Source organism: Watersipora subatra, chromosome 8 (genome assembly GCF_963576615.1).
Source record: "Watersipora subatra chromosome 8, tzWatSuba1.1, whole genome shotgun sequence".
In the NCBI taxonomy this organism is placed as follows: Eukaryota; Metazoa; Bryozoa; class Gymnolaemata; order Cheilostomatida; family Watersiporidae; genus Watersipora; species Watersipora subatra.
The window spans coordinates 21975918-22002062 of record NC_088715.1 but is presented as its reverse complement, the minus strand read 5'-3'; the positions used below and the strand labels follow the sequence as shown (position 1 = coordinate 22002062).

The 26145-nt window shown below is 34.1% G+C and overlaps 1 protein-coding gene across 1 annotated transcript in view; it reads right to left on the bottom strand.

The window, feature by feature from the left end:
- LOC137402869 (uncharacterized) overlaps positions 1-25879 on the bottom strand; it is a 29675-nt gene extending 3796 nt beyond the window's left edge. The window contains exons 1-6 of the mRNA XM_068089378.1: positions 25741-25879; positions 13657-13826; positions 11272-11428; positions 10460-10643; positions 9553-9743; positions 1553-1723 (exon numbers count right to left, since the gene is read on the bottom strand). Of these exons, the coding sequence (XP_067945479.1) occupies positions 1553-1723; positions 9553-9743; positions 10460-10643; positions 11272-11428; positions 13657-13820 (867 nt within the window). The 5' untranslated portion in view covers positions 13821-13826; positions 25741-25879. The remainder of the gene's footprint in view (positions 1-1552; positions 1724-9552; positions 9744-10459; positions 10644-11271; positions 11429-13656; positions 13827-25740) is intronic.
- Between the last annotated feature and the right edge of the window lie 266 nt (positions 25880-26145).

Sequence of the window (26145 nt, the reverse complement as noted above, 5' to 3'; positions counted from 1 at the left end):
CATAGACCCACATCATGTGTATAAGCAAATGTGAGAAAGCTAGAAATGTGGTTTATAACAGAGAATACCATTTTTAGGTTTCTAGACAAATTTCCTACATATTGGAGAATGCTAAATTGGGTGTTCACAAAACATATCCACTTGTTGCTAATTTTATAGAAACTAACTGACTTTTCTTATTCCTTATAAAGGTAAATATGTTTAAAGGTTGACTTGCAATAAAATTCACATTACAGTTATTTGAAGTCAAAAGGTTCACCATGACTTACTCTGCTGTGATTTAGGTGCCAAATATGTGAAAATGTCATAACAAGCTATTAAAAGTACAAAAGCGAACAGGTAATCGCAGCCATCACAAAAACGTCGTAGTTCGGAATCCCTTTATTTCGACAACATTCTCAACTCGACATAGTTACTGTTTTGTCAAGCGCTGTTACAACGTGAATTGAAAAGCCAATTAAAGGCTCAACATACAACGTTTCGTAGCAATAGTTTATGACAAACACTTTGGGTTTTACCGGAAAATCCTTATCAAATATAGATGCTCGGTACTTTACAGTTTTGTTTCAGTTTGGTATATTCATATAGTCATAATCTGATTGTGTGATCCATACTTCCTGCCAAATAGCGCAAACTATTTCTAAAACATTTTCCGACTATCACAGGTGACTAACAGGCTCCTCATGTTTATCAGAGAGTGATATGCACTCTTTCGAGCTAAGGTTAAAACATAAAATCGTTTTTTATGCTAAGTTTTGAGACATCAGTGCTTTAAGTGACAGCATTACAATGATGATGAAACAGAGGCGTAAGGCAATAGACATGGTTTTATTGAATGTTTGAAGAAAAGTTGTAAAAATATTTCGAGGAATGAGGTTGCATGAAAGGGTAAAAAAAAGCACATGGTGTTCCACTATGGCCTATTTGAGCCATTTTGGAAAGGGATTCCAACCTTGTTCATAAGTGGGATCACTTGTTCATGAGTATATAATTGCCGCATTTGACAGATTATCATTATGTAACTTATAAATTTGCAGATTTATAGCAAATTATTTGACAGCATAGATTTGCAATTATCTTAACTCGTAAAATAATCTAAACTTGTCACCAGCCGTAATAAGATTTTTTTGACTATGCCAGTGATCACTGACTTGGCCCCTCCAGCTTAGATCACAGCATTCTCAGTCATAACAATATGTAGTACTTTTGCTGTCTGATAAACTTTCGTCTTGTGTTGCACAACACAAGACCAAAAAAATTGTATAACGGTGTCATCATGCACCATACGAACTTAGTATGACAATGATTTTTCCTCGCGAAAAACTTAATCGCTATATCTGAATGTACGAACGATGACAGCCAAACACTGAGATTAACATACACTGAGGAAGTTAACAACAACGTTCCAAATAATTAGAACAGTACTTGTAGAAAGACTGGTATGATGACATGCCCCTTCAATCATAACTTCAGTATTAGATTAATTTCTATAAAGAGTCCTCTACTACTCTGAAGTTCTTCTATAGATATTCACCTACATGTATTTACTTACTGGTGGAGAATGTTTGATTTTAGTCTCTAACGTCTCTCTTTGATTCCTGAGAGTCCTCCACTTGTCAAGAACAACATCCTCCAGATAGTCAGTTATCTGCACTTTAGACTTCTGCCTGTTCTCAAGCACCTTCTTCTCTATTTCATCGTACTGTTCCTTCAGTGAGTTTATCTACAGTTACAATCAACTTTGACACAAAACATGAATATAAACATTACTAAAGATTTTTTTTCTGGATATATAAAATTGTAAACTCGCTTTCTGCTTAGGCAGTTCGCAGGTGTACTGAGTTAGTTTTAATCTGAACAAAAGGCATTTGTTTTCTACCCACTATTGAAATAGTTATGACTATTGTGTAATTACACTCATAATCATAATTCTCATGATATCGTGTGCATTCATTTGTTGCAGTTTTGTTACAGCCACCATAATAATACCAACCATATGCATAGTGGTCACTACAGTTTTCTATGTTATATATATTTTATAGCTGTAGATGAGTCTGTGAGACAAATAACACAAACACCATACTATACAAACAGTTTATATTAATAAAACTATAAATAATTCAGCCAATGAATGGGTTTTTACTTATTCAATAAAGTAATTGGACCCCGGTCATCCTTGTTGGCCCAATTCAACAGCTACGACAGACTGCTATGATGTGGACCTACTATAATTCAAATTCTACATAAGGTAAATAATTTATGTAGCTTTAGCTTTGTGCTACAAAAAAAAATTAAAATGTCCTTTTATGTCAAGTCAGCGCAAAGTGCCACATTTTTTTGGAAAAATGACAATCTGGTTAACATCAAAAATATTCTTATTTTCTAGTCACACTTTAGAGAGAAAACAATGCATGCAGTTATTTCTATTGATGAATTCTAGTTTTAGTTCAGCATGCAAAATCGGTTGGCGATAAAGTTCAGGGAATTAGTGTAATTTATCAAAAACGCTTATACGCGATCAATGGGTGCAGGCGAAAAAGTATTGACATGCTGCAGCAGTGAATGACCCAAGCATGAGTCAGGGTTTTCTCAAAGGCTATGTTTTAAGCTAACATTAAACAGAAAGTTAGAGAAACATTGAAATTTTATGCGCAGTAAAGATACATTTTTGGTTTTACTTATTCTATTCAGAATTTTTTATTCATTTATTTAAATTAGCCAAGTATACTCTGCTTTCTTTAAAAAAATAAAAAGACCAATGCAATTCTCCTTCAAGGTATGGACTTCCTTACATCATTGTTGAACTAATATAAGCTACTGTAACTAAAACTGAAAGAGAAAGGAGAAAATCTGTTGATACAAACCGATAGCGCTACCTTTACTGCACAACCATTCGCAGAAAAAATTTAAGTCAAAGTTTTCCTTTTTGGAAAGTCCTAAGATGTGAGTTCAGGAAGATCTTATAATATATTAGACAATTTACATGCATTTTACATTTTTCAATTTGTAAAGGGATGATAAAATCCTTGTGACTCTAAGCTAATCATGACTTAGCTATATACCATTTTCTCTAACATTAAGGACATATAAATAACTCCTAGAAACAATTAGCTATAAAACGTACAGTCGTACATTCAGAAAGTCGTAAGTTGGATATTAGAGAATATTGCTGAGGGCTATCTACAGGGTTTAAAATAGAAAGTTTGAGCTATCATGAATTGTGCAATAACTGGTTAGTAACTAAATTTATCCTGCTGATCAACTTACAAAAAATGATTTATCAGTATTAATTTTTCAGCTCATTACAATAACATTTTTATTATACACAGCTTGAGCCACTTTTAATAGCAGATTATATTGTTAACATATATATATATATATATATATATATATATATATATATATATATATATATATACAAGGGTGATACAAAATATGGAACCGCCTCTATTTTTCGTTACATAGCAATGAATTCTGAGTTGTGTTTTTTTTCTACAATCAAAACTTTACATAACTATAAAAAATTGTATATCATTTGAATCGTCACAATTTTGGCTTTTTGATAAACTTAAATTAAAACCACATTGTATATTCTATAAAAACTATTAGTAGAGATTTACTGAAAGTTGTCAGAGATTTATTGTACAGTTGTCATTTCTATTAAATAGTGTCCGACCAAAAGTCATAAAATAACATATTCCTTTTCTTTGAAATGGCTTTTATTGTGAATTTATTTAAAGACAGGGTTTTTTAGCCTTGAAAAGAGCTGTTTTGGTCCTTAAGATGATCAATACTTGGTTGACCAGCCTTTGTTCTCAATCACTGCTCGGCAGCGCCTGGGCATACTATCAGTGAGCGTCTGAAGCTCTTCAGGTGTCAGTATTCGATGCCAGGATTGCACAATGAGCTCCATAAATCTTCTTTTAATAGATGGTTTGTTTTTAGTTACGTGATTGCCTATTCTGCTCCACAAATTTTTAATTTGGTTAAAGTCTAGTGACTGAGCAGGCCAAGTCAGAGTGCTAACGCTATTGTCAGCAAACCACTTCTTTACTCTTCTGGCTGTGTGGCATGGAGCATTATCTTGCTGGAACAGCCATTCTCTATCAAACAGACTTCTATCAGATGGTATCCTCACACTTTGTAGTACTCCAATATATTTTTCTGCATTTGTCATACCATCAACAAAATGTAATCTACCAGGACCAGCAGCGGAGAAACCACCCCACACCAGTACTGAGGTGGGATGCTTTATTGTAGGTAAAATATTTTCATGTTTAAACTCTTCACCAGGTCTCCTTCTTACATATTTGTTGCCAGAGTGATTTTGCACAGTAAGTGTGCTCTCATCGCTGATTAATACTGCTCTCCAGTTTTCTGGTGACCAATTCACATGATCTTTTGCCTATTGTAGACGAGCCTTTCTTTGTCGAGATAAAAACAAAGGTTTTCTACAAGCTTTACAGCCTCATAAGCCATTATCTCTCATTGATTTGTGAACAGTTGATGGTGCTAACTTTGCACCTGTTGATTCTGTTAACTCTTTGGCTAGCAGAGGACTGGTTAAATGTCTATCAACCAAAGAAAGTCTAACTAGGCGTCTGGTCACTTGATCTGTTGCTAACTTTTTCCTTTCCCCACCAGCCCTTTCTTCAACTTGCCCAGTTTCCTTCCATCTGCATATTGTTGTAAATACACCTTTCTTAGAGCAATCTACTTCCTTTGCAATTTCCCTCTGCGATTTCCCTTGTTGATGAAGGTGAATTATTACAGCACGCTTTTCTTTCGTGAGATGTTGAGGCATGATGATGAAGTTATTAGAATGACTTTTACTGAGAGCAGAAAGACTTTTCAAAACTATTTGGATTATGCTGCGTAATGCACAACGTCTCACTCAATGCAGTTGTTGTCTTAGATAATTGTTAAACTGGGCAGATCGAAGGATTTGGAAATTCTAGACATCATTCAACAGACTACTGTTTTTGAAAAAAATGACTTGGTATGAGACATCCTGACTAGTTGCACTTTTAACTGCACTAGCGATGAAATTTTGTTTGGATACAGAAAAAAATTAAACAATGCGACAGCTAACAAAATTTCCTTTCTAATGATATACAACTGTTCATATCTGGACTGAATATAACTAATATGAGAGCCATTATAGCGCATTATGTACTAAAACTCAAAGGCGGTTCCATAATTTGTATCACCACTGTATATATATTTGAAAAATTATTGCGAAAAAAGTAAACTCTTTCTACTTGTGTATTTGCGTAGTAACGCAAATACTAAAAGTTTACTTTTTTTGCAATAATTTTTCAAATATTTCATACTCCACTAATAATCTTTTAGGTTTTTACTGTAGAGTTCTTTTTTTATATGCTTTTGCACTTGCTTTTAGTTAATATATATATATATATATATATATATATATATATAGTACTTTATTGGCAATAATTTCATTTCCCAAATATAAATGTTTTTCCAATTAGGCCATACAACAATAGTAAAACAAAAAAGGGAAAAAAAGCAACAGATAGCCATTAAAATTGAATAAATAGTCTGATGAACAGTGTTTAAAATGCTTTTCTCTGCTAAGAGAACGCATATTTGGTAGAAGATTGTTAAAGCAGCTGGCAATGACATTTTCAAAGTGATTGTTAGTGATTGTATGTAATTTGTTCATATCACGTAAGATGAAATGAGTTGAGAACCTGTAATTGTCATGTAAAAAACGAGGACACAAACCATGAAAAATCTTGAAGCATTGAATTGAAGTAAAATAAATATTTAGCATAGGCAGAGTAAGAAGACGCAGAGATTTGGAAAGATCATTTGTTGGAATAATATATGCAGGCATATGATGTAAATTTGCAATGAGTCGAAATGCTCTTTTTTGCAACAAAGATAAATTGTTAGTGACATATCCTGGAGCTAGATTATAAAAAATGTGGATACCATAAACAATATGGCAAAATATTAACTGATAATAAAATGCAATAGCAGATTTTGAGTTCATGTATAGCCTGCAAAACTGGAGCAGAGTCAATGACTTTGTGACCTTACTACAAATAGTGTCGACATGATTATTCCAAGAGAGTCAATCTGTCAAAACAATTCCTAAGAAATTTGTCTCATGTCTACAAGTGATGGATTGACTGTTAAACTTAAGAGTAAAGCTGTTTCGAAGGTTTTCATCAGTATTATAATAAAGAAAGTATGATTTTTGTAAATTGATTGTCATATGATTTGCTGTACACCAGTTTCTGATAATTTGCATGATGAGATTGCAGTTCGTCTCAAGAAGTTGCACATCTTTGTGATAACTAACAAAAACAGTATCATCGGCGTAGGCAAAGCCTTTTGGAATAAGTCTAAGAAGATCATTTATATATATTAAAAATAATACTGGCGCAATAAGTGACCCCTGTGGAACACCAACATCTATATCTAGTGTCAATGATTCCTTGTCATTCATGACGACCTTTTGGCGCCTTTTGTAAAAATAGGATTGAAGTATTTGCAACGATTTATTTTTAAAACCAGCAAGTTCTAGTTTATGATATAATATTTTGTGATTGACGCAGTCAAAAGCTTTGCTGAAATCCAAAAACATCAAGCAAATCTTCTCACCTCTGGTTTTCAAATCCAAACAATCTGAGATTAGTTTATGAACAGCATCAGTGCATGAATGACTTTTTCTGAAACCACCCTGATAAGGATGTAAAATATTATTTTTGGACAAATGAGAGTAGATGTGAATATTTAAGTGCTTTTTAAAAACTTTAGATAAAATAGGGAGTACTGAAATAGCACGGAAATTTGATGGGTTGCTATTATCTCTTCCTTTAAACAATGGAGTAACTCGTGCATGTTTCCATGATGAAGGAAAATAGCCATCAATCAATATTCTGTTAAACATATCAGTGATAATAGGTACAATGAATGGAAGAGTTGCTTTTATCATTTTTACAGAAATATTGTCTATGGCTGAGGCTTTGGAATTAGGAATGTTACTGATATATTTGACAATATCATTAAGAGTAAATTTTGGAAACTCATTAAATGTGGTCTTCAACTCGGTGTTTTGACAAGACAAATAAGGATTGGATGACCGTAAAATTGAATTTGAAAGTTTACTTGCAATAGACAGAAAATGTGAGTTAAGTTCTGAAGCTGACAAACAAGTGTCACAGCTTTGAGGTTTTTTATTTTTCCCATTCAAAGCTTGCCAAAGCTTACGTGTATCACCAAGCTTTGACTGTTTACCAAGTTCGTCAAACAATTTTTTTTGTTTTTAAAGAGATTTGTGTCAAAATTGCGCTGCTTTTCGTAAGCAGTCCAATCTTTGCAGGTTTTTCAGTTTTTCTCTCAACTTTATATTTTGCTGTACCTCTTTGCCAAGCCAGATAGGTAAAGATTCTGACTTGACTTTTCTAGTTTTAAGAGGTGCTAACTCATTGACAGTCGTAGAAAACTTTTGATTAATTACATGTAAGTTGATCATGTCATTAGTGTTCTTTTTAATCAAAATATCATTCCAAATGATGAAGGAAAACTTATTTGAAATATTATCAGGAACGAATCTGGAGTAATCTCCATAAGTGATTTTCCGAGGAAATGATTTATGTGCAACACCAATTGTTCTCACAATAAATACTAAATTATGATCACTCAGAGACAATTTAACTACTCCAGAAAACTTGGCGTGATGAGAGAAATTTGTATACACATGATCAATTAATGTTGAGGAGTTTACAGTTACTCTTGTGGTTTTGCCAATCAGCTGTTTTAAAGACAGCGGATTACATATTTTCTTTTTCCAATTGGAACTTTCTTTTGTGTTCAACAAATTGATATTGAAATCACCTAGTATCAAAATTTCTTTTGTGTTGCTGTAACACTCTTTCACGAAGTCTGAAAATTTTGTTATCCAATCTACTGTAGAATTTGGAGGTCTATAAACAAAAGACACTATGTAAGGTCTCGAAATAACTGGAATGATTTTAATGGAAAGACTACCAGCAGCCATTTCGTTAATAGCAAATTCCAAACGCTTAAAATTAATGGAGTTGTGAATATTGCATAATAAGCCACCGCCCTGGTTATAGTTCCTATCATTTCTTATCATATTATAACCAGAAATTTTAAAGTAATGATCACCGTGTGTAGCTCCAAGAAATGTCTCAGAAAAACAAATAACTTTAAATTTATACTTAACAATCAAATACTTAACTTCATCAATTTCGAAAGATAAACCTCTTATATTTAAATGGGCAATGAAAAATCCTTTAGAGATCCACCATTTAAGATGTTCAGCATGACATAAACAATGAGTTGATGATATACTTGTTCCATGTGAGATGGCATTTTGGTAGAACAGGGATGAGGAGAACTTAATCTTCAAGGACCTCAATCTTTTACCATCTTTGAACAATCTTTATATGAAGCTGAAAACTTTTTCAGAGAGTTTTAAAATAAATTTGAAACTTTTTATCAATCTTTTGGCTGAATTGAAGCCCCACAAAAACACCCGAAAGTTGTGTAATTTATTTTGGAAAGATCAATAAAATTGGTATTCTATAAACATTCATAACTCAAACTGAACTTTATTTCTATAAACAAAATATTTTGTACATAAACATTAATTTACATATGTACTACTACAAAAAAGCTACAACTATGTACAATTGTCCCTGTATGAAATGCTTGGATGAAGCATGAAGCCAATGATTGCTCATGGTCACTTGCATGAAGTGCGTGCTACCATAACAATTACTTTTTTTCTGTATATTCAATAGTCCTAAAAGTTTACATCACCCCAATCATCTGAATTATTTTTATACCGATCAGACAAAAAATCACAAATGATCACAGGATCAAATAATCTTCTATTTTACCAATTAGAACGTTGAGCCGACGTTGACTGGTTTTTCACAACTTCCAGTTTTTCTAAGGAGTCGCCATTTCCTTAGCTTTTAGCACAATACAACGCCTCTCAAATAATCGTTTCATATTTTAATTCATTGATGAATATATTGTTGATGGTATTTAAACTTATTAACGTTCACATCCTTTGTTTAATGTTTCTACGCGACAGCTTTATAAATGTCTACCAAAAGCGACATAAAAGTCGTTACCCCACGCAACCGATAAACGGCATTTTTACCGTTTCCCTAGCCAAGAGGTTAAGTAACTAAAATAATAGTAATGGCTCGTGCAAAGAAAATATTCTTCACAGTTCCAAAATCAAAATTTTTAGTGCAAGTGCAGATCTACCAAAATAAAGGTCAAGGTCAGCATATGCCATGAAAGAAAATATTTTAGATATACAATGTGGGTCAATTTTACTAACGTTACCTTTTATTCTCTTAAAATAGAGAATATGTCACAAGGAGACTTCTGTGTTGAACAAAATTGTAATTACAGATAATTCTATATTTCTCTCTACTCTATGATTGATGTATAACATAGGAATAATGAGTTGAAAGTGTAAGTCAAAAAGTACAGAAAATAATTAAACACAAACATAGACTGCGCTTATTCACCAACCTGCTCATCTCTCTTTTTATGAATCATATTTAGCATATGTTCAGTTTGATTGTCATATTCAGAGACCATCTTAGATAATCGTTTAAACAGTGCTTCAAACTTATCGTCTCTAGCTGAACTTTCAGCAGATATCGTGCCTGTAAGAAGAGCTGATGCCAGGTCTTCTAATGGAAGCAGAGAATGTGTAGAACCTAAATAGAGAAGATAACTTCACATATACCAATCATACATAACAAATAACGACTTTAGTACATAGTATAAACATGTATATGCTAGTTTATGCATTGTTTATCCATTGTTTACAAACAAAGAGAAAATACACTTGCTACTGTTGTACATGCAGGCGTCTCATGTGCGTCTGACTATGTTACTGAAACTTGGGCTAAGGGAGCCAGATAGGGAGCCAGAGGAGGCAAAGCCTCTCACACAGGCTTGCAGGATTACGTAGCTTTCTCAGCTTATTGATAAAGCAAAATAATAGCTAAATAAATATGGAGAAGGGTGTATAAGAGAGCATTCTTCCTCCTGCTACACAGAGAGAAAAAAATGATTGTAATTTGATTTAGCCAGGCTTAAGATTTAATAATATGACAATAACTTCAAGATTACCGACCACATGTTTTACATTACAATTAATAACTTTTATTAAAAGGTAAAAACATTCAAGCAGTTTTTATGCATTACCTGTATTAATTTCAAACAAAATGAAAAATATCAATGCTCAACCTAAAAGCAGATATTTTGATACAACTTGGTCATGTTACACTGTGCACAGGACACCTGATTATATCATAACCAGTCACTCGGTGTTCTGAGTGAACAGATATCCTACTAGAAATAATATCTTGTCTTTGACAAAACTAATAACATTTGGAGACCTACACACATCTACAATTAGCCTACATACCGGTGTCACAGGTTGTCAAGTCGGGAACACACTTCAAGCAGCTGAGAACATAGCAGACTTCACATCCAAGAATATATTGTTGGTCTTTATGCTTGGGGCAGCTGCTGGCTTTAACTTTTTGTTGTTGAGCCAGGTGCTCAAGTATTGTTATCTTGTGATGCTCCTCCAGCATTTCATCATGGGACTGAAATATAAATGCAGCACCATACTGTGACTGTTGGCTAGCAACTCATTTTTTCTATTTCAGACTGCTCGAGAACATGTTATCAGTGAAATATTCAAGTGACAATAACAACGTTAGTTTAGAACAGACTCCTATCAGGATGGTTTTACTAAAGTTCAGTGATTAAAAGGAAAATAGTAGTTCTTAATTTTTAAACCCTCAACGACTAGTCATTTAGACAGATACCAAAGTATGCTCTCTGTTGTACGTACTTTAAATGATCGTAAAACCGAAGTCATCGATAGACCGAAGCCATCATCTTTAAAGTTACAAAGTATTGAATACTACTGCACATCTACTTTTAAACTTTTTAGGAAACATCATTAGTCTTTGAGAAGAAAAGGTTTAGCCTATAATTTAAACACGCGGAACTTTTTTGCTGACGAGCAAGAAATCTTTTATTGCAATTCTATAGTACCTCCTCCATATCATACATTTGCGCTGTTGCATAGTACTGTAGGGCTCTTGGTTACTGAAATCAGCTCTATGCAAGGTAGTAATATAAAGGCTACTAGCAACTTCACATAAAACTTCTGCTTACATCATAATCAAATTATCATACAAAGGCCTGAAAAGGAAGCATTTTCACCTCCAAATGAGCAGGGCAGAACTTCCTAAAGCAGTAAGTACAATAGCTGATAGCTTTCTGTCTTGGTGAGCTCTTCTTTAGACAAACATCACAGAGTGTCTTGTCTGTACCCAAGTCATAGGATGAGAGACTGTCTGGTGGCATTTCAAACACTTGGCTGCAAATAATTAGTCATAAGTTATAAACCGCGCTTTATGGGTCATACGTTGATAGGCGATGCATTCTATAAGTCATTTTGTGAATAGGCAAAGAGGAACTTCAACTGAACAAGATATTTCTAACTTAAAAATGAGCTTGCGCAAAATATTAGTACATTTCATCCAAATTATCGGTTTGTTATATAATCTACGATTGTTTCTAATGTTTCAGGTGAAATGATGGCAAAAATGTTTCAAGATTAAAATCGACAAAATTTGATCTCTCGAAAATGCTCAGATAAAGTGAGAGTGCAATTATGACATTAATAAGGGCAAAGAGACTAACACAATAGAGATGTGTAACTCTGAAACTTGAACACAGTAGATGATATCAACCATAGCAATGATAGCAACTGGTGACATCATTTTCCATATGTTTTTCTTTTAACCTCTTTGTCAGCAATGAAGTTTAGTTGATTTTAATTTTGAAACACTCTGACAGTCATAATTCTTCAAAAATTAAAAACAGTCATAAATCATAGAAAAAAATACTTTCTGATAAAATATATTAAAGTCTTATATAAGTCTATCTTTAATGTTGCTAATTAATAAAATCCTCAAAGTTAATTGTGAGACACACAGAGGCAGACAGAAGCTCTTTACTTTTCAGTTTAGGAGATCAGAAGAAACTCGATATGAAATTACATTTATACCAACTCATCTACCAAAACATATTACTATCGATCAGCCATTATTAAACACAGTTTAAACAGCAAATATCTTGCAGTGAACCACAAACAGTATAAAAGTAGCCTACAAGCTAAACACACATTTTAAATTAAATACTTGGTTTTGAGATGGCCAATGTTAGCACAAATGTAAGAATGGTACATAATTAAGATGTGGCCCTGTGGCAGAACTTTGGTTCTACTGTGATTATCAAATGTTTGTATAGCGAATTGGTCAGTGTTTGCATGTAAAATATGAAATATGTGAGGTGTGAATAGTGAATGTTAGCATAAACAGGAATATAGTGTTTTTCATTTTTTGGCAGTCATATAGCGTGTTGATTTTTCATAAACTGGACCGAAATCAAAGCTGGTTGTAGTTGACTTTTCATGCAGAACAAGCTTAATCGTATCAGATATATTAACTAATTAGATTAATGCAGGCCAGAAGATACTTACTCACTAAATTTCAGTAGCTCACATGATAAGCTGGCTCATGTAGTCAGTTAATAATCATCATTTTAATTAAATAAAACAATATTTAATTTAGTATTTGTGTGTAACGCCCAACTGTGCTATATAGTTAATCGCCTAAGAGCTTCAATTGCAAATACTTTAACTGATGAGATGACTGTCATTTCAACCATTCATCATTATGGCTAGTTGAAAATCATGATGTAGTGGGCTAGCTCATTAGTTTATTGCCCAACGATCGACAGAAGCTCGGCGACAGGTCAAAAGACGGTAGGGAGACCGTCGATAAACACCCGTTGGAAGGCCAACAGATGACTGACAGATGGCCGTCTGTAGGCTATCAGTGTGACAGAGGAACACTGAGATATAAATTAGTAAATATTTTTGAAGAAAATAAAATTATACACGAGAAAGTAGTACAATGATTCCTGTTTCTCTGAAATTTCATTAACTATTGTCAATTATTACCAATTATTAAAAAAAGTTTGTTTATAAGCAGCTTTCTACAAACTCCGGTGCATGTCAGAAAAATCATAGCTGATTCTGCTATAACATAATATGCTCCTTCTTAAACAGAGAATGAATGCCACACTAAATACGTCAAATGGTATGGGAGTCAGAGAGTAATTTCATGGACTTGCTAAACCCAGCAGAGAACAATTTTGTACAGTGCAAAAAAAACACTTGGAAAGTCAGCAGGGTGAGCTGATCCATAGTATCAACATTATACTTAAGTGCAGCTGCAGTACACGTGCAGTTTCAGATTTTGAAGAATGTGCATGTGCAGGGCACATGAATTACGAGATTTACTTCCATGTTCATCATGAAAGTAAATCTGCAGGGGAACCGCAGGGAGGTATTGGCAGTTAAAATGGAGTTCCAGTAGCAGTAAGTATCAACTCCACGTTAAAAATACAGTGTATGTAATGATTGCAAAATTATTGTGTATTGGGCTGCAATGATGCGATGCAATTTTAAATCATGACAACTCTGGCTATGTGCACTTTCATATAATCTAATTTTAACCAACAAATAGTATGACTCACCCACATTTACTGTTTCCACACAACAGCAGGTGTTTGCTCTCATAGTAGGTGGTCAAACAGGTCATACAGTGGATATGACTGCACGGTAGCACTTTGGGGTTGATAATGGTCTCACTTTTACGGCAGCAAAATTCACACTCAACATCTACTACAGCCTCAGCCATTGTAACCTAAATATACGAACACACTATGTCTGAGCTTCATTTCACTACATATATAGAAGAATGAGATCATGGCTAATACTTTTAGTAACAAACAGTAACATCAAGTTCCACATTTAACCCACCCATTGTACTATTAGGACATTAACAACATGACATAAGAATAAGTCAGAAAATCACCAAAAGCATGTAGGCATAGCAAAGACTCGTACAACTTGTGTCATGCAATATCAATTCCTGTATATGGCACCAGTTTATACCCTATTTGATATTTTGATTAGAGATTATACAATGTACATGTTGAAATCTCAACCTACAGAAGACAACTAGAAGTAGTCAGAAACTACAGAAACTACATGATCCACAAATAAAAACCTGAAACCTATAGTTTCACTCGTTGACACTAAAGCTAGGTTTGAAGCAATATAAAATGATGAATATTAACTCATATTCTTTACTCTTTTAATACAGCTTCATCATGGCAGACAGACATGACAGAAAATTGAGCCGAAGAGTTGATTACTAAGCCAGCCTGAGAGTGGCTATGCTTTAAGTCTCAGACATTTACTTTTTTTATCTACTATATAAACGGCAATCGTTGTCTATCTGTCTGTCTATCTATCTGTCCGCTTTATAGAGTACCGTACTTTTCGGACTATTAGCCGCTACTTTTTCTGGTGGTTTGTGAGCCATGCGGCTTATATGAGGGCGCGGCTATTCTGTGGTTTTTTCTTTCACCGCTAGGGCGCATTAACGGGAATATCCGGTTAGTACACACCTCTATTATAATACGTCACCTACTATTCATCGTAGAGATGGACGATAGATACTATGCTAATCATATTGTATTTTTTGGAGTTGTCTTTTCGATATATCGAGGGACCGATAACTCCCGAATATAAGTAGTATAAATAGATGATAAAGCGGTCTTTTCTTTTTTCGATTTGGTCGTACGAAGAAAACTTAATTAATATGGGCAAGTAGTAAAATTAAATTAGTAGTATTTAGTAGCAGTGAATTAAATAAAATTTATTACTCATTAAATAAATTAATGATTAGTAAATTACAACTAATTAATATTTACTGCCAACGTGTCCCGGGAAGGTCACGTGGGCATTTGTTTCTTGCAACCACGAGAAAAATGCTGTTCTCTATATAGTAGATAGCTGAAATTGAACATAAGATGGAGTCTATATATTCTGAACAATAGAATGTTGCAGAGGTTGACTCACAACATTCATAAGAAGAGGAACCGTCAATAACATTGATTTATGGGCTGCAACCACGTCAACTAAGCTGAAGTTAGCAGGAACTAAGCTAAAGTTAGAAAGCGAAGGTAGTCTAAGAATATTGATATTCTACCAAACGACATCATCAGTCTAATTCAACATCTTTTCTACCTTTGCGTCTCAGGCTAGAACTTCCAGGTTTAAGGAAAGATCCAATAAGATTGTTACACGCTGGCAGAGTGTCTCTAACTAACCTGAGGCAGAAGATTTGGAAGACAAAAAGGTATTCTTTTGGAGTCCGGATTTCCAACGTGGTGAATGCACCGGGATCGAGATCAACTCAAGAACGCTATTTGAATTATAAGAAACTTGAACTCAAGGTACTTTGAATTATTTCATTGATTGCATTTATCAGTAACGTGATTGATTGAGATAGCTACGCTAGGTTTGATATAGTGTTGTTATAGCATTGCCTTAGTTATAAAAGCAGTAAAAGGAGCTATAACAATATCGTAGTTTTTGCCAACCTGTTAACAAAACACTGCTATTCAAAAAATTCATTGTATCTATACTCAGCGCATTGATAAAGCTATGTGAGGCTACGAAGCGATCCCCTACAATGTTGCTTATTCTTACAAAACCAATACTTCTACCACCATCAGAGTCAGTGCTGCTATTGCTATTTTTTTGCTATTGCTATTTGCTATTTCTGCGTAATCACAAAAATCTGAATTGGCTGTAATGTCATCAACGTGAGTACATATTTTTTAAACTGTAATTAAACTGTTTGTTTTTAAATTGGAAATTCTCAACCAAAATATTAAAATTAAATTTTAGGCTAATTTTATAGAGAAAACTCCTGATAACACTGTCACTACTATAAAAGCCTTAAAGATTGCTGGTTATGTTATCAACGAATAATGAAATTTGGTTACTAGCAATTGCTGGGAAAGTCGCAAATATGCGTCTACGGCGGTCGACCATAGAAAACGCATAAATTAGTCTACTTCAGTGAAAGGGTTAAAAACGTTGGATTTGCCACTGTATGAGATAGTAAACATGTACATTTCCTTCCGCAACTAAGTTACTTTTACTTACTTTCCAGCTACGAGTACTACAGAACTACAGCTACTACAGAACTTGCACGGGTACTGCTACTGCGTTTTACCTACTAAATTTCTACAGCGAAAAGGTCCGTTTGTCTTATTCAATGTTGTATTGTCTATGAATTGCCACACATCCACTACTTAAAAACATTGGATTTGCCACTGTTCATGGTAGTAAGCATGTTCATTACCTTCTGCAGCTGAGATAATTTTACTTTTTTTTCCAGCTACAAGTACCACAGAACTACAAAACTTGCACTGGTACTGCTACTGCGTTTTACCTACTAAATTTCTACAGCGAAAAGGTTCGTTTGTCTTATTCAATGTTGTCTTGTCTATGAATTGCCACACATCCACTACTTAAAAACGTTGGATTTGCCACTGTTCGTGATAGTAAACATGTTCATTACTTTCCGAAGCTGACTCACTTTTACTTTTTTCCAGCTATAAGTACTACAGAACTACAGCTACTACAGAACTTGCGCGGGCACTCTGAGCGTTGCAATAGGCGATGGGGAGAAGAAAGCGAGCGGCGTATATTACAAAAAAGTACACCACCTCATTCACTTTTAGAAACGCTTGATGCAGTACAATGCCTCCCAAAAAGACTACTGGCCAAACGCAAGAACAGATTGGTTCCCGTAGAAAAAGAGACCGAATTCGCAAAACCGAAGCTCGGCGAGCAGAAACTGCAGAGCAAACACAGCTACGCCCACAACAAAACGGAACTGCTACTGCAGCTGCTAGAAGTGCAGAAACTGCAGAAAAAACACAGCTACGCCTACAACAAAACAGAATAGCTACTGCATCTGCTGGAAGTGCCGAAATTGCAGAGCAAACACAGCTACGCTTACAACGAAACAGAATAGCATCTGCTAGCAGAACAGAAACCGCTGAACAAACACAGGTACATCAAGAGCAGGCCAGAATAGATGCTGCAGCTGCTAGAAGTGCAGACTGCTGAGTCAACCCAGCAGCGACTCAAACGGCTCAGAGCAGCCGCTACATCGGCCAGACGTGCAGAAACCTCCGAGCGGGTGCAGCGGCGACAAGAACATGATGTACTAGCTACAATAGCTGCTCGGCGAGCTGAATTTTCAGAGCAGATGAAACGGCGACAACAGCAAGATGCACTAACTACAGCAGCTGTTACCAGGCGCCGTGCATGGGCAGAAAACTTTCCACTTGACTACAGTTCTGCTACACAGTATAAAGCTGAATTTTTCTATGGGACGAATGTCCAAAAATGCTCCAGATGTAATGCCTTACGTTGGAAAGGCGAGAGGCTATATCTGTAGTTTATATAGTAAATTTTATTAACAATAAATTTTATTAACACAACCACGTTACTGCTGCACAGTTTATATATACCATGTCAAAACACAGGCTATAGACGAAGAACTGGTGAGTCATGATTAGTGTTTTAAGCATGTAGAAGTCTCAATTCAATAAATGCTGGCGATAGCTTAGCAGTGCAAAAGCAAAATACTTTCTACAATTTCTTAAAATATGTAAAACTTTTCAATACTGCCAGTTTGAAGCACTTCAGTTTGCCTGGCAATGTCAATTTCATTATCAGTTCTGTACAAAATTAGGACAACTCCGATTTGAGTGGTTTGAGACTGATGCATTGTAGACTACCTGTAGAACACATTGCATATTTCTATTGGTCTATCCAACATTATTGACATGCACGACTGCATATGTGTATGCAGTCTGATCAGCACAAAAATTTCAGTAGATTGCATATTTGGAGTTGTTTTACAGTGTGAAAGACAACTCCCAATAAAACTATTGCTTTACGTAAATCTGTTCCCGAACACGGGTAATGCAGCTAGTAAGTTATATATATTACATCTGTTTCCTGTTTCTAATATAAAAATTGGGTTCTGGGTAAAACCCCTTGTTTGAATCTGTGGTAAAGATTTTTTTAGAAGATGGAAAAAGACACACATCATTGCATATTACTGAAACCGATTAATTTAAAATTACGTTGGCCTGTTTTCCTGCTATTGAGACAGAAAGTTTGAATTCATTATTATTTGTAGAAGATTGCAAGCTGGAATAGTTCAATAGTGAGCGACACTTTTAGGCAAGCTTCTACATACAAAGACGTGCGTTGGTAGCTTTAGTAATCATTAGGCTCTTGTAAAAAGGTACAGTTACAATCCTACACCCGCCGTACAACCTATACGGCCATAAGGGTAGAACATTTTTCATTTGAGTTAAATATTGACTTGGACTCCCATATACATTAAATATATTATATTCATGTTGAACAATTTAATTGTGCATTAATACTTTCCATCCCTACATGATTAAATACTGAGCTCAATAATAATTAACAAAACATAAGTCCACAGAAAGTTAGTATAGTAAGTCAATGTTAAACCTATAAGTAATATTCTAATAGTTTTAGGTCTACATTGAGATATTTTGTGCACAATTTCTACAATCACAAACAAGGTGTTCTTGTTTATTTCAACTTAGTTTGGTTGAGCGCCATACAAAGCACTTTGGCCCACTGAACTTTAACCTTTCCTACCAGCGTTATTATTGCATAGAACCGTACTCAGTAGACTCCCACTAACGGCTGATTGAATAAAAAAATCCGTACACCTGAGTAAACAGCAAACTTAGTCAATTTATAGCAACAGTTTGAATAAATGACTATAACATTATAGAATAACACAATCAGCATTCTATCAAAGTTCAATCATTGAAAACTCACTCAAAAATATTAATTGTGTAAAGAGTGCATCAATCACCAACTTATATACATGTATATAAACTTCCTTGTCGGTAACTATAGAAAATACGACATTAGTATTTCTACCTAGCACGCCCAACAATATATAGCTGTTAGAGGTATAGTTAAAACGCTAACTAGAGTATTGCGATGATCTCTCAAGATGAACCATATATTTACTGTTTGGTTACTTCAAACCCTATTGATAAGTCCAGTCATTCACCTTCAATATCTAAAAGAAAAAAGATGTTACAAAAATAAGCCATAAGATATACTGTAACCTGTCGTTCCGGCGAAGTTCACTAATTGAGTTAATCGATTACTAAAATAATACTGAATACAAAATGTATAAGCCTGCTTTACAATTTAATAGAACCATATTTAAATTTAATGTCTTGAACTATCTAGCACTATCACAGTGTGTGCTGGCAGCTACCTAACTCTTATTGAACGTTTATCATAATTCAGACTGTCTATCTTGCTTACTGGGCAAACTGATAAATATAAAATTTTCAGTTGTGGGCAGATTTTATTACACTACGTTAGCTGAGATTATATTGCAGTTTCCTATTTATGAGAATCTTTCCATCTATGATAATCTTGTTAGTTAAATCAGGTAATTAAATGTAATAACATTTTGGAGCAATACATAAAGTTAATTTATTTGAGACAATGCAAAATGGTGGACCTGTAACAAACTGTGAGAGAACTTTGTGGTCAACCTATAAGTTTTTTAAAAATCTTTGAACATTAGCTAGCATACATCAAAATGTGAAAAAACAATAGTCCATGTCGGATTAGCTTCATTTAGGTGTTCTTGAGATATATATGTATATAGAAACACCTTTTAAGTAATCTTAAAATACTTCAAATTTTAATATGAAAAAAATAATTCATTTTATTTCCGTGCCTTAATGTATGTACATGAACGCCTTATATATATATATTGAATTTATAGTCAGTTTCAACTTCAACAATGTCATGTACCACCGTATATATAAATATATATATATATAAATATCCATATATAAATATATATATATATATATACATATATATATTTATATATATATATTTATGTGCATATCTGCATATGTGTGTATTACATAAACCTGTAATTATTACTTTTGTATAACAAAACTAATTACCAACTTTACTAAAAATAGTACCGGGGAAGAATACCCTCACCAATCAAATTTTTCAAAAAATTTTATAAGCTAGATTTTTATTATAACACTTTGATTTGCCTGGAATGATTATCTAGTGATTACTATTGACTAGCCTGAACTCATGAAAACATTAATAACAAGGCAGTCGTTTCTAAGTTTGATTTGGTTAGATATTGAAAGCACCTTCATACAGCTGTAAAAGCCACTTGACTGCTATAAAAAGTTGAGCGCCTTATTTGGCTGCCTTCATTTTGCTCATGTTTGCTGAATGGGTTGTAAACTTGAAGCTAGAAATGTTTTGTTGAATCCCTTTTACATGGACCTTCCACCCGTCAGAGGAATGCTTCGCACATGATGCCAAAATAAAACCAAACAACAAGCCATGAAAATTTATCAGCTCTTGTACCCAGACCGGCGAACTGAAAACCACTGAACTTCTAAAACTCTGTTTCAATCTCTAGGTATTGCTAGCTAAGTAGGTTAATAATAGAAAAGTATGATAATTTCTCTGCATTTGAAAGTTTTCATGGCTGTTAGGACAACAACCAGTTATGTTCAGTGTGACATCTTAGTACATATGTTTATGTTAAACCCATAAGAATGTTTCCGCTAGGCACCTATTTTAAATGACTTTTTAATGTGCATTTACTTTTATGTGAGCAAAAAAAGTTAATATGGGTGTCTGAAGATGATGCGATACTCTTGTCAGACTTAGGCTTAGGTCTTACCTAGGCTTAGGTAAATTATGTCTTAAAATGGTATTGATTTAAAAAAAGCAAATGGTTTGCCACATTCTTTGTTAATAAAAGCTCTGAAAAAGCAACAATCAAAATACATCAACATTTTAGTTCAGAGCAAAATTTAAACGATTTTTGGCTCATAGGAACAATAGAGAAATTTTGTTGAGATTTGTTTTAAATTTAAGCAATTACGTAAGTTAAGTTTCCATAAAATTAGCTTTAAATTAAAAGTAATAGAATATTGTTTCAATTACTTCAGATTGGTTTACACATTAATAGTTTCAATCGTATTCTTAACCGCAGACTTGACGACTTTCTGATCGAACTGAAAAGTGATATGAATTTCATTATCAAGATTACAGTTGAAAGATTTACAAAAGTATGTAGTCAAAAACTCATCTTATGCCCTCCGTGTGAAATAGGCAACAGCTTTATGACTTAAAAATTATGAGAGTAAACATAAGGTGCAGTTTTCACTGTTGCATAATGTACCAGGAACTTTTACTACGAACTCATTTAAAAAACAATTTCATAGATGCATGTGTGTATTTTAATTTATCATTCAGTAAATATACAGTACTAAGTTAAGTGAAGATATAGTTATGACATTTATCAAGCTGAACAGACTAAAGAACTGTTTAGTTTCTACATGTTAAGGCAAGATGAGCTCACATGCATAGTAGCACTGCAGCTAGTCGAGACGCTGGGACCACAGCGCCTCGACTGTGACATATGTGGTTATAAGTATGCAGTTAAATTACATATTGATGAGTCAAATATGGTAAACAAGTTAAGTAAAAACTGAAACCTTCTGAGCATATTTGTTAGTTTCAGGTCATTCTCAGCTTGTCGTGACAGATCGGCTAATCCAGATAGTTGATCTGCCATGTCCAGCGGTTTAGGAAATTATTAGGCAATGAAGATGGAACAATACACGAGACATTTCGAGTATCGACCTGTCTCGTCCCGGACTGATCTCATCTCGACCTAACTATTGCCAAACTCAACACAGGAAATAGAACTGAAGCACCTGCGCGCGGCTGTTAAAAGATGGCTGCAAAAAATTGTTTGAGCTATTTGGCGGGAAGTATGGGTCACATGATCAGATTACGACTAGATGATTAGACCAAGCCGAAACAAAATGGTGAACTAGCCAGCATCTATATTCGATACGAGTTTTCGGTCAAACCCGAAGTGTTTGTCATAAACTAGTGCTACAAGACATTTAATTTTGTGCCTTTTATTGGTCTTTAATTTCACGTGATCAAAAAAAAACCACATTGTTTGAGTACGTCGTCAAAATAAAGAGATTTCAAACTACGGCGTTTTCATGATGGCTGTGATTAACAGTTCCATTTTTAGCTTTTTAGAGCTTGTAATCACATTTCCATATATACTGCATTTACAGCATTGCAAATTAAGACATGGTGAGCCTTTTTGATACTAGAATCACTGTAATGTGAATTTTATTGCAAGTCAACCTTTAAGTCAACATTAGCCTCAACTGTTCAGGTTAAATTTTAACTGCAAGTATCCACAACGGTGCTGAGCTCATCCCCAATACAAACCACAAAAACCACAATTCTTTTTATAATCTTATCAGTTAAGCTCAAAATTTTTAGAAATAAATAGCTTCACAATTTTAGAGCAGTTTGTGTGACTTTTTTTTACTAAAAATACATGCATATCACTATTAAAATGTTGTATTTAAATCGTTTACACCAGGAGAAAATCCAATCTAAGAGGAGGTTCATCATTTTCATATATTAAGTGCACTAGTCCTTGTGTAGTAAAGTTATCACCAAATGTTTATTATTTTAATGTCTCGTGTCTCAAATTTTTACAAGACAATGTCTCGAGTCTCGTATCGAACTTAAAAAACCTGTCCTGTACGACATCTATTAGGAAACAAACTTTTGTACTGCATGTAATACCATGTTTTTTTTAAAGTACCGCCTAAGATTTTAACTTATGATTTGATAAAATCACAAGTAAGCAGTTAATCAGTAAAATAAAATATTCACAAAAAGAATGTGTGCTTCCATCTGAGCGCTGTATACTAAAATAGCCTTTTAAATAACTTTCATTTACATATTGTAGAAAGTATTTAAGTGGAACAGTCATATTTGTTCCAAAAAAGTAGCTTGCTAAGAAAATGTTTTATTTCATGAGACAGTTTTCCTTACAAAGAAAAACATTTTAACAGATTGTAAGGCAGCTATATGTAACCTTTGTAATTATATGGCTGCTATAAAACTATGCAATCGCCGTTTTAACTAATAATATTCTCAAAACTACCCTTTCAATTGACAGCAATTGAAGAGAGCTAAACTTTTTCAGTGAATTTAATTCTACTACTTGTTGACTTTTAACACAATAATACTTTCATTTTTTTACTCCAACAAAGGCTGTTTACTTTCTTACTGGTCAAAAACTAAAACAAGATTTTTACCATTCTCAAATAAGAAACTTGCTCAAAAGTAACTAACTACTACACAAAGTAATGATACTACAGTAATTACATTTATGCCTAAGTGAATCACTATAAGAGAGCGAATATATCCATATATGAATGTGTGTAGAGTTATGTACCAACATGCATAAGTGATTGAAAGGCTGTTTGAAATGGATGGTGATTCAAGATTGACTGTAAATTTTGAATGTTATAATGCTAGCCGGTAAAGATTAAGGTAATCACTGTGGTTTGGCAATTATGTTCTGCTAAGCGCAGTTTTAACCTGGTCTGATAATCTCTTTCTGCCTGATGAAACAGTGCGGCTGTGAAACAGTGATTAATCATAAACGACAGGTTAGAATGAATGAATCAGAATATGTCAGTTTAACCCATGATGAGCTAGTATATTTTGCTCTATTAACTAGGCTATATGCCTGTGTTGAACAATTGTTGGTATACATGTATGCTCTATACTGTTCTAACGGTTGAAAAACTTCTTTCCTTTCCTCATAGTACATGTACTTAAAACTTTAAAGATTTAAATGATTCCAATACTTGCTCTCCATGAGTTGCTTTTCACTAATTAAGTAACAATTGTGATAACTTCTAACTTAAGTTAAAATAATTTACCGCGATTGCAGTTACCTAAGCTTGTTTTGCATCATTGTGAAAACTTATAACAATTACGCTACTACCAAACATGGAACCCTATTACTAGATACTTTTTGGTAACATTAAAGCTCCGCTTCTCAGCGGTGTGTACCAATATGAAAACTTCAAAGAGAATAAGATTAAATTTGTGACTGACATTCATATATAGCTTATTTGAAATGTACAGAGATTAACTTATGTTTCAAAAACTCTAAAAAAAGATCACATCCAAGCCATTTATGTACCTATGACTATTGCTTGATAACTGACTGGTGACTATGACTTATTACTAACATACTTCAACCAGATATGGAAGGATACATTGAATTTATGCATGTGCCTTTTTAACCAGCTACTCATGTAACATTACCTATGACTAATGACAACTAAATTTATCACTGATATGACTTTGTATGCATTACAATTGTTTACTAGACTTTGTTATTTAACACTGCTTATGAACAGCTCTGACTCACATTCCCATAACTATCAACTATAACTAACCTATCTTACAGACTCACCTGACTCTCAACTATACTTCACTGTTAACCTGAATCTTTGTTATCCGCTTTTACCCAAGACTATCTCCATTCATTTGCACAGACTATTCTTCACAGCTAGAATCAATGTGTATTATGCAAACTCGGCCTACCTAACCTTCAATAATGCATTTCCTTATTAACCCCAGCCTTGTCTTCCCCTGCATTGCATTCTAAACCTTCTAGGCTCACTTACGCTACAAAGTAAACCTAAAAGATACTACCGTCTGAAAAATACAATCCTCTTCTCCCAGGCTCAGTCACCCTTCTAACCCATTTCCCGTTTTAAATCTAACATGAACTACACAACCTTTCTACCTATTATTTGATCTGTTTGTGTTATCATGTTCCTGTGGGACTCTTATGGGTCTTTTAATTTAAAAAATAATTGATGAATGTGGATATTAGTTTAAAAAAGATCCAAGCAGTAGACAAAAAAACAGAGTTTCACACAAATTTAAACTAACAGTTTATTACTTTCTCTAAAGCAAATGACTTTTACAAGTAATGGGCTGGATTATTGTTTATGAAATTTGCTAATTGATTGTAACTGGTGATTTTACTATTGATTGATTTTCTCTAAGAAAAACATTTTGCCATATTAAACGCCATCGGCATGCCTCACATTGATTTTATGAAAATTCAGTCCTCAAACTTTCAAAGGTAGGTCAGTCGTTGTAAGTTTCTCTAGAAAATTTACTTTCTAAAGCATATTACCTTTACAGGTAATGTCCTGGGTTATTATTTATGAAATTTGTTAATTGATTGTAACTGGTAATGGTACTATTGATTGACTCCCTCTAAGAAAAAAAAGTTACTTTGCCATATTAAAAACTAGTGGCATGACTCACCCTAATGTTATAAAAATTCAGTCCTCAAGTCTATTAAGGTCGTCTTTTTGTGTTAAGTAGATCGACACATAGCAAAAATGGTCACTTTATTGTAACTTTTTTTATTTTACTTGTGACCTGCCAAAAACATATAAAATGCACATGTTTTGAGTAAACTATTAGGTAGCATCACAAAATAATCTCTGACAACCGGGCATCTCCGCTCAATAAGCTATGCCATTTCCAGTACATTGTAGATTAATTGGTACTGGTAGGATAATCCAGTTCTATCAATCACCAACCCAACAATGTATAAGTAATCTACAGAAAATTACATTGTTTTTATTATAGATTTCACAAGCGGTGATGAACACGGATAAATAACAAAGGTGATACTAACAGTGTCTGTATGGTAATGTAAAATTAGCACTCTGTTATTGGGACTATCTACTCACTGGAATAGTACTCTGTGTGAGATCGGAGCTTCAACTGTTATAAATTAATGAATTTCAGCCTTCGTAAGCATTGCAGAAGATAGCCCAGACATAACATTGAATAGATCATTGTTTTTATGTGCTTCTAGCTATCGGTCACTTAGCTAGCGGCTGAGCGCATGTGTGATCAGGCATGAAACAAGTAAAATAGAAAGGGGTAGGCCTATGTTCCACATGCTCTATGTCAAATGTGTAGTACAAGAAAGAGTAACTCCAAAAGAAATTGCTAAGCCAATGTATTATGAGGGTCTCTCTATCAGCCCCTCAGCTAATGATTGAACACTTACAAATTCCGGAGGCGTGATGATTCCTATAACCAACCAACTTTAAGATTTAACCTACCCATTGTACTATTGGGACATAGAG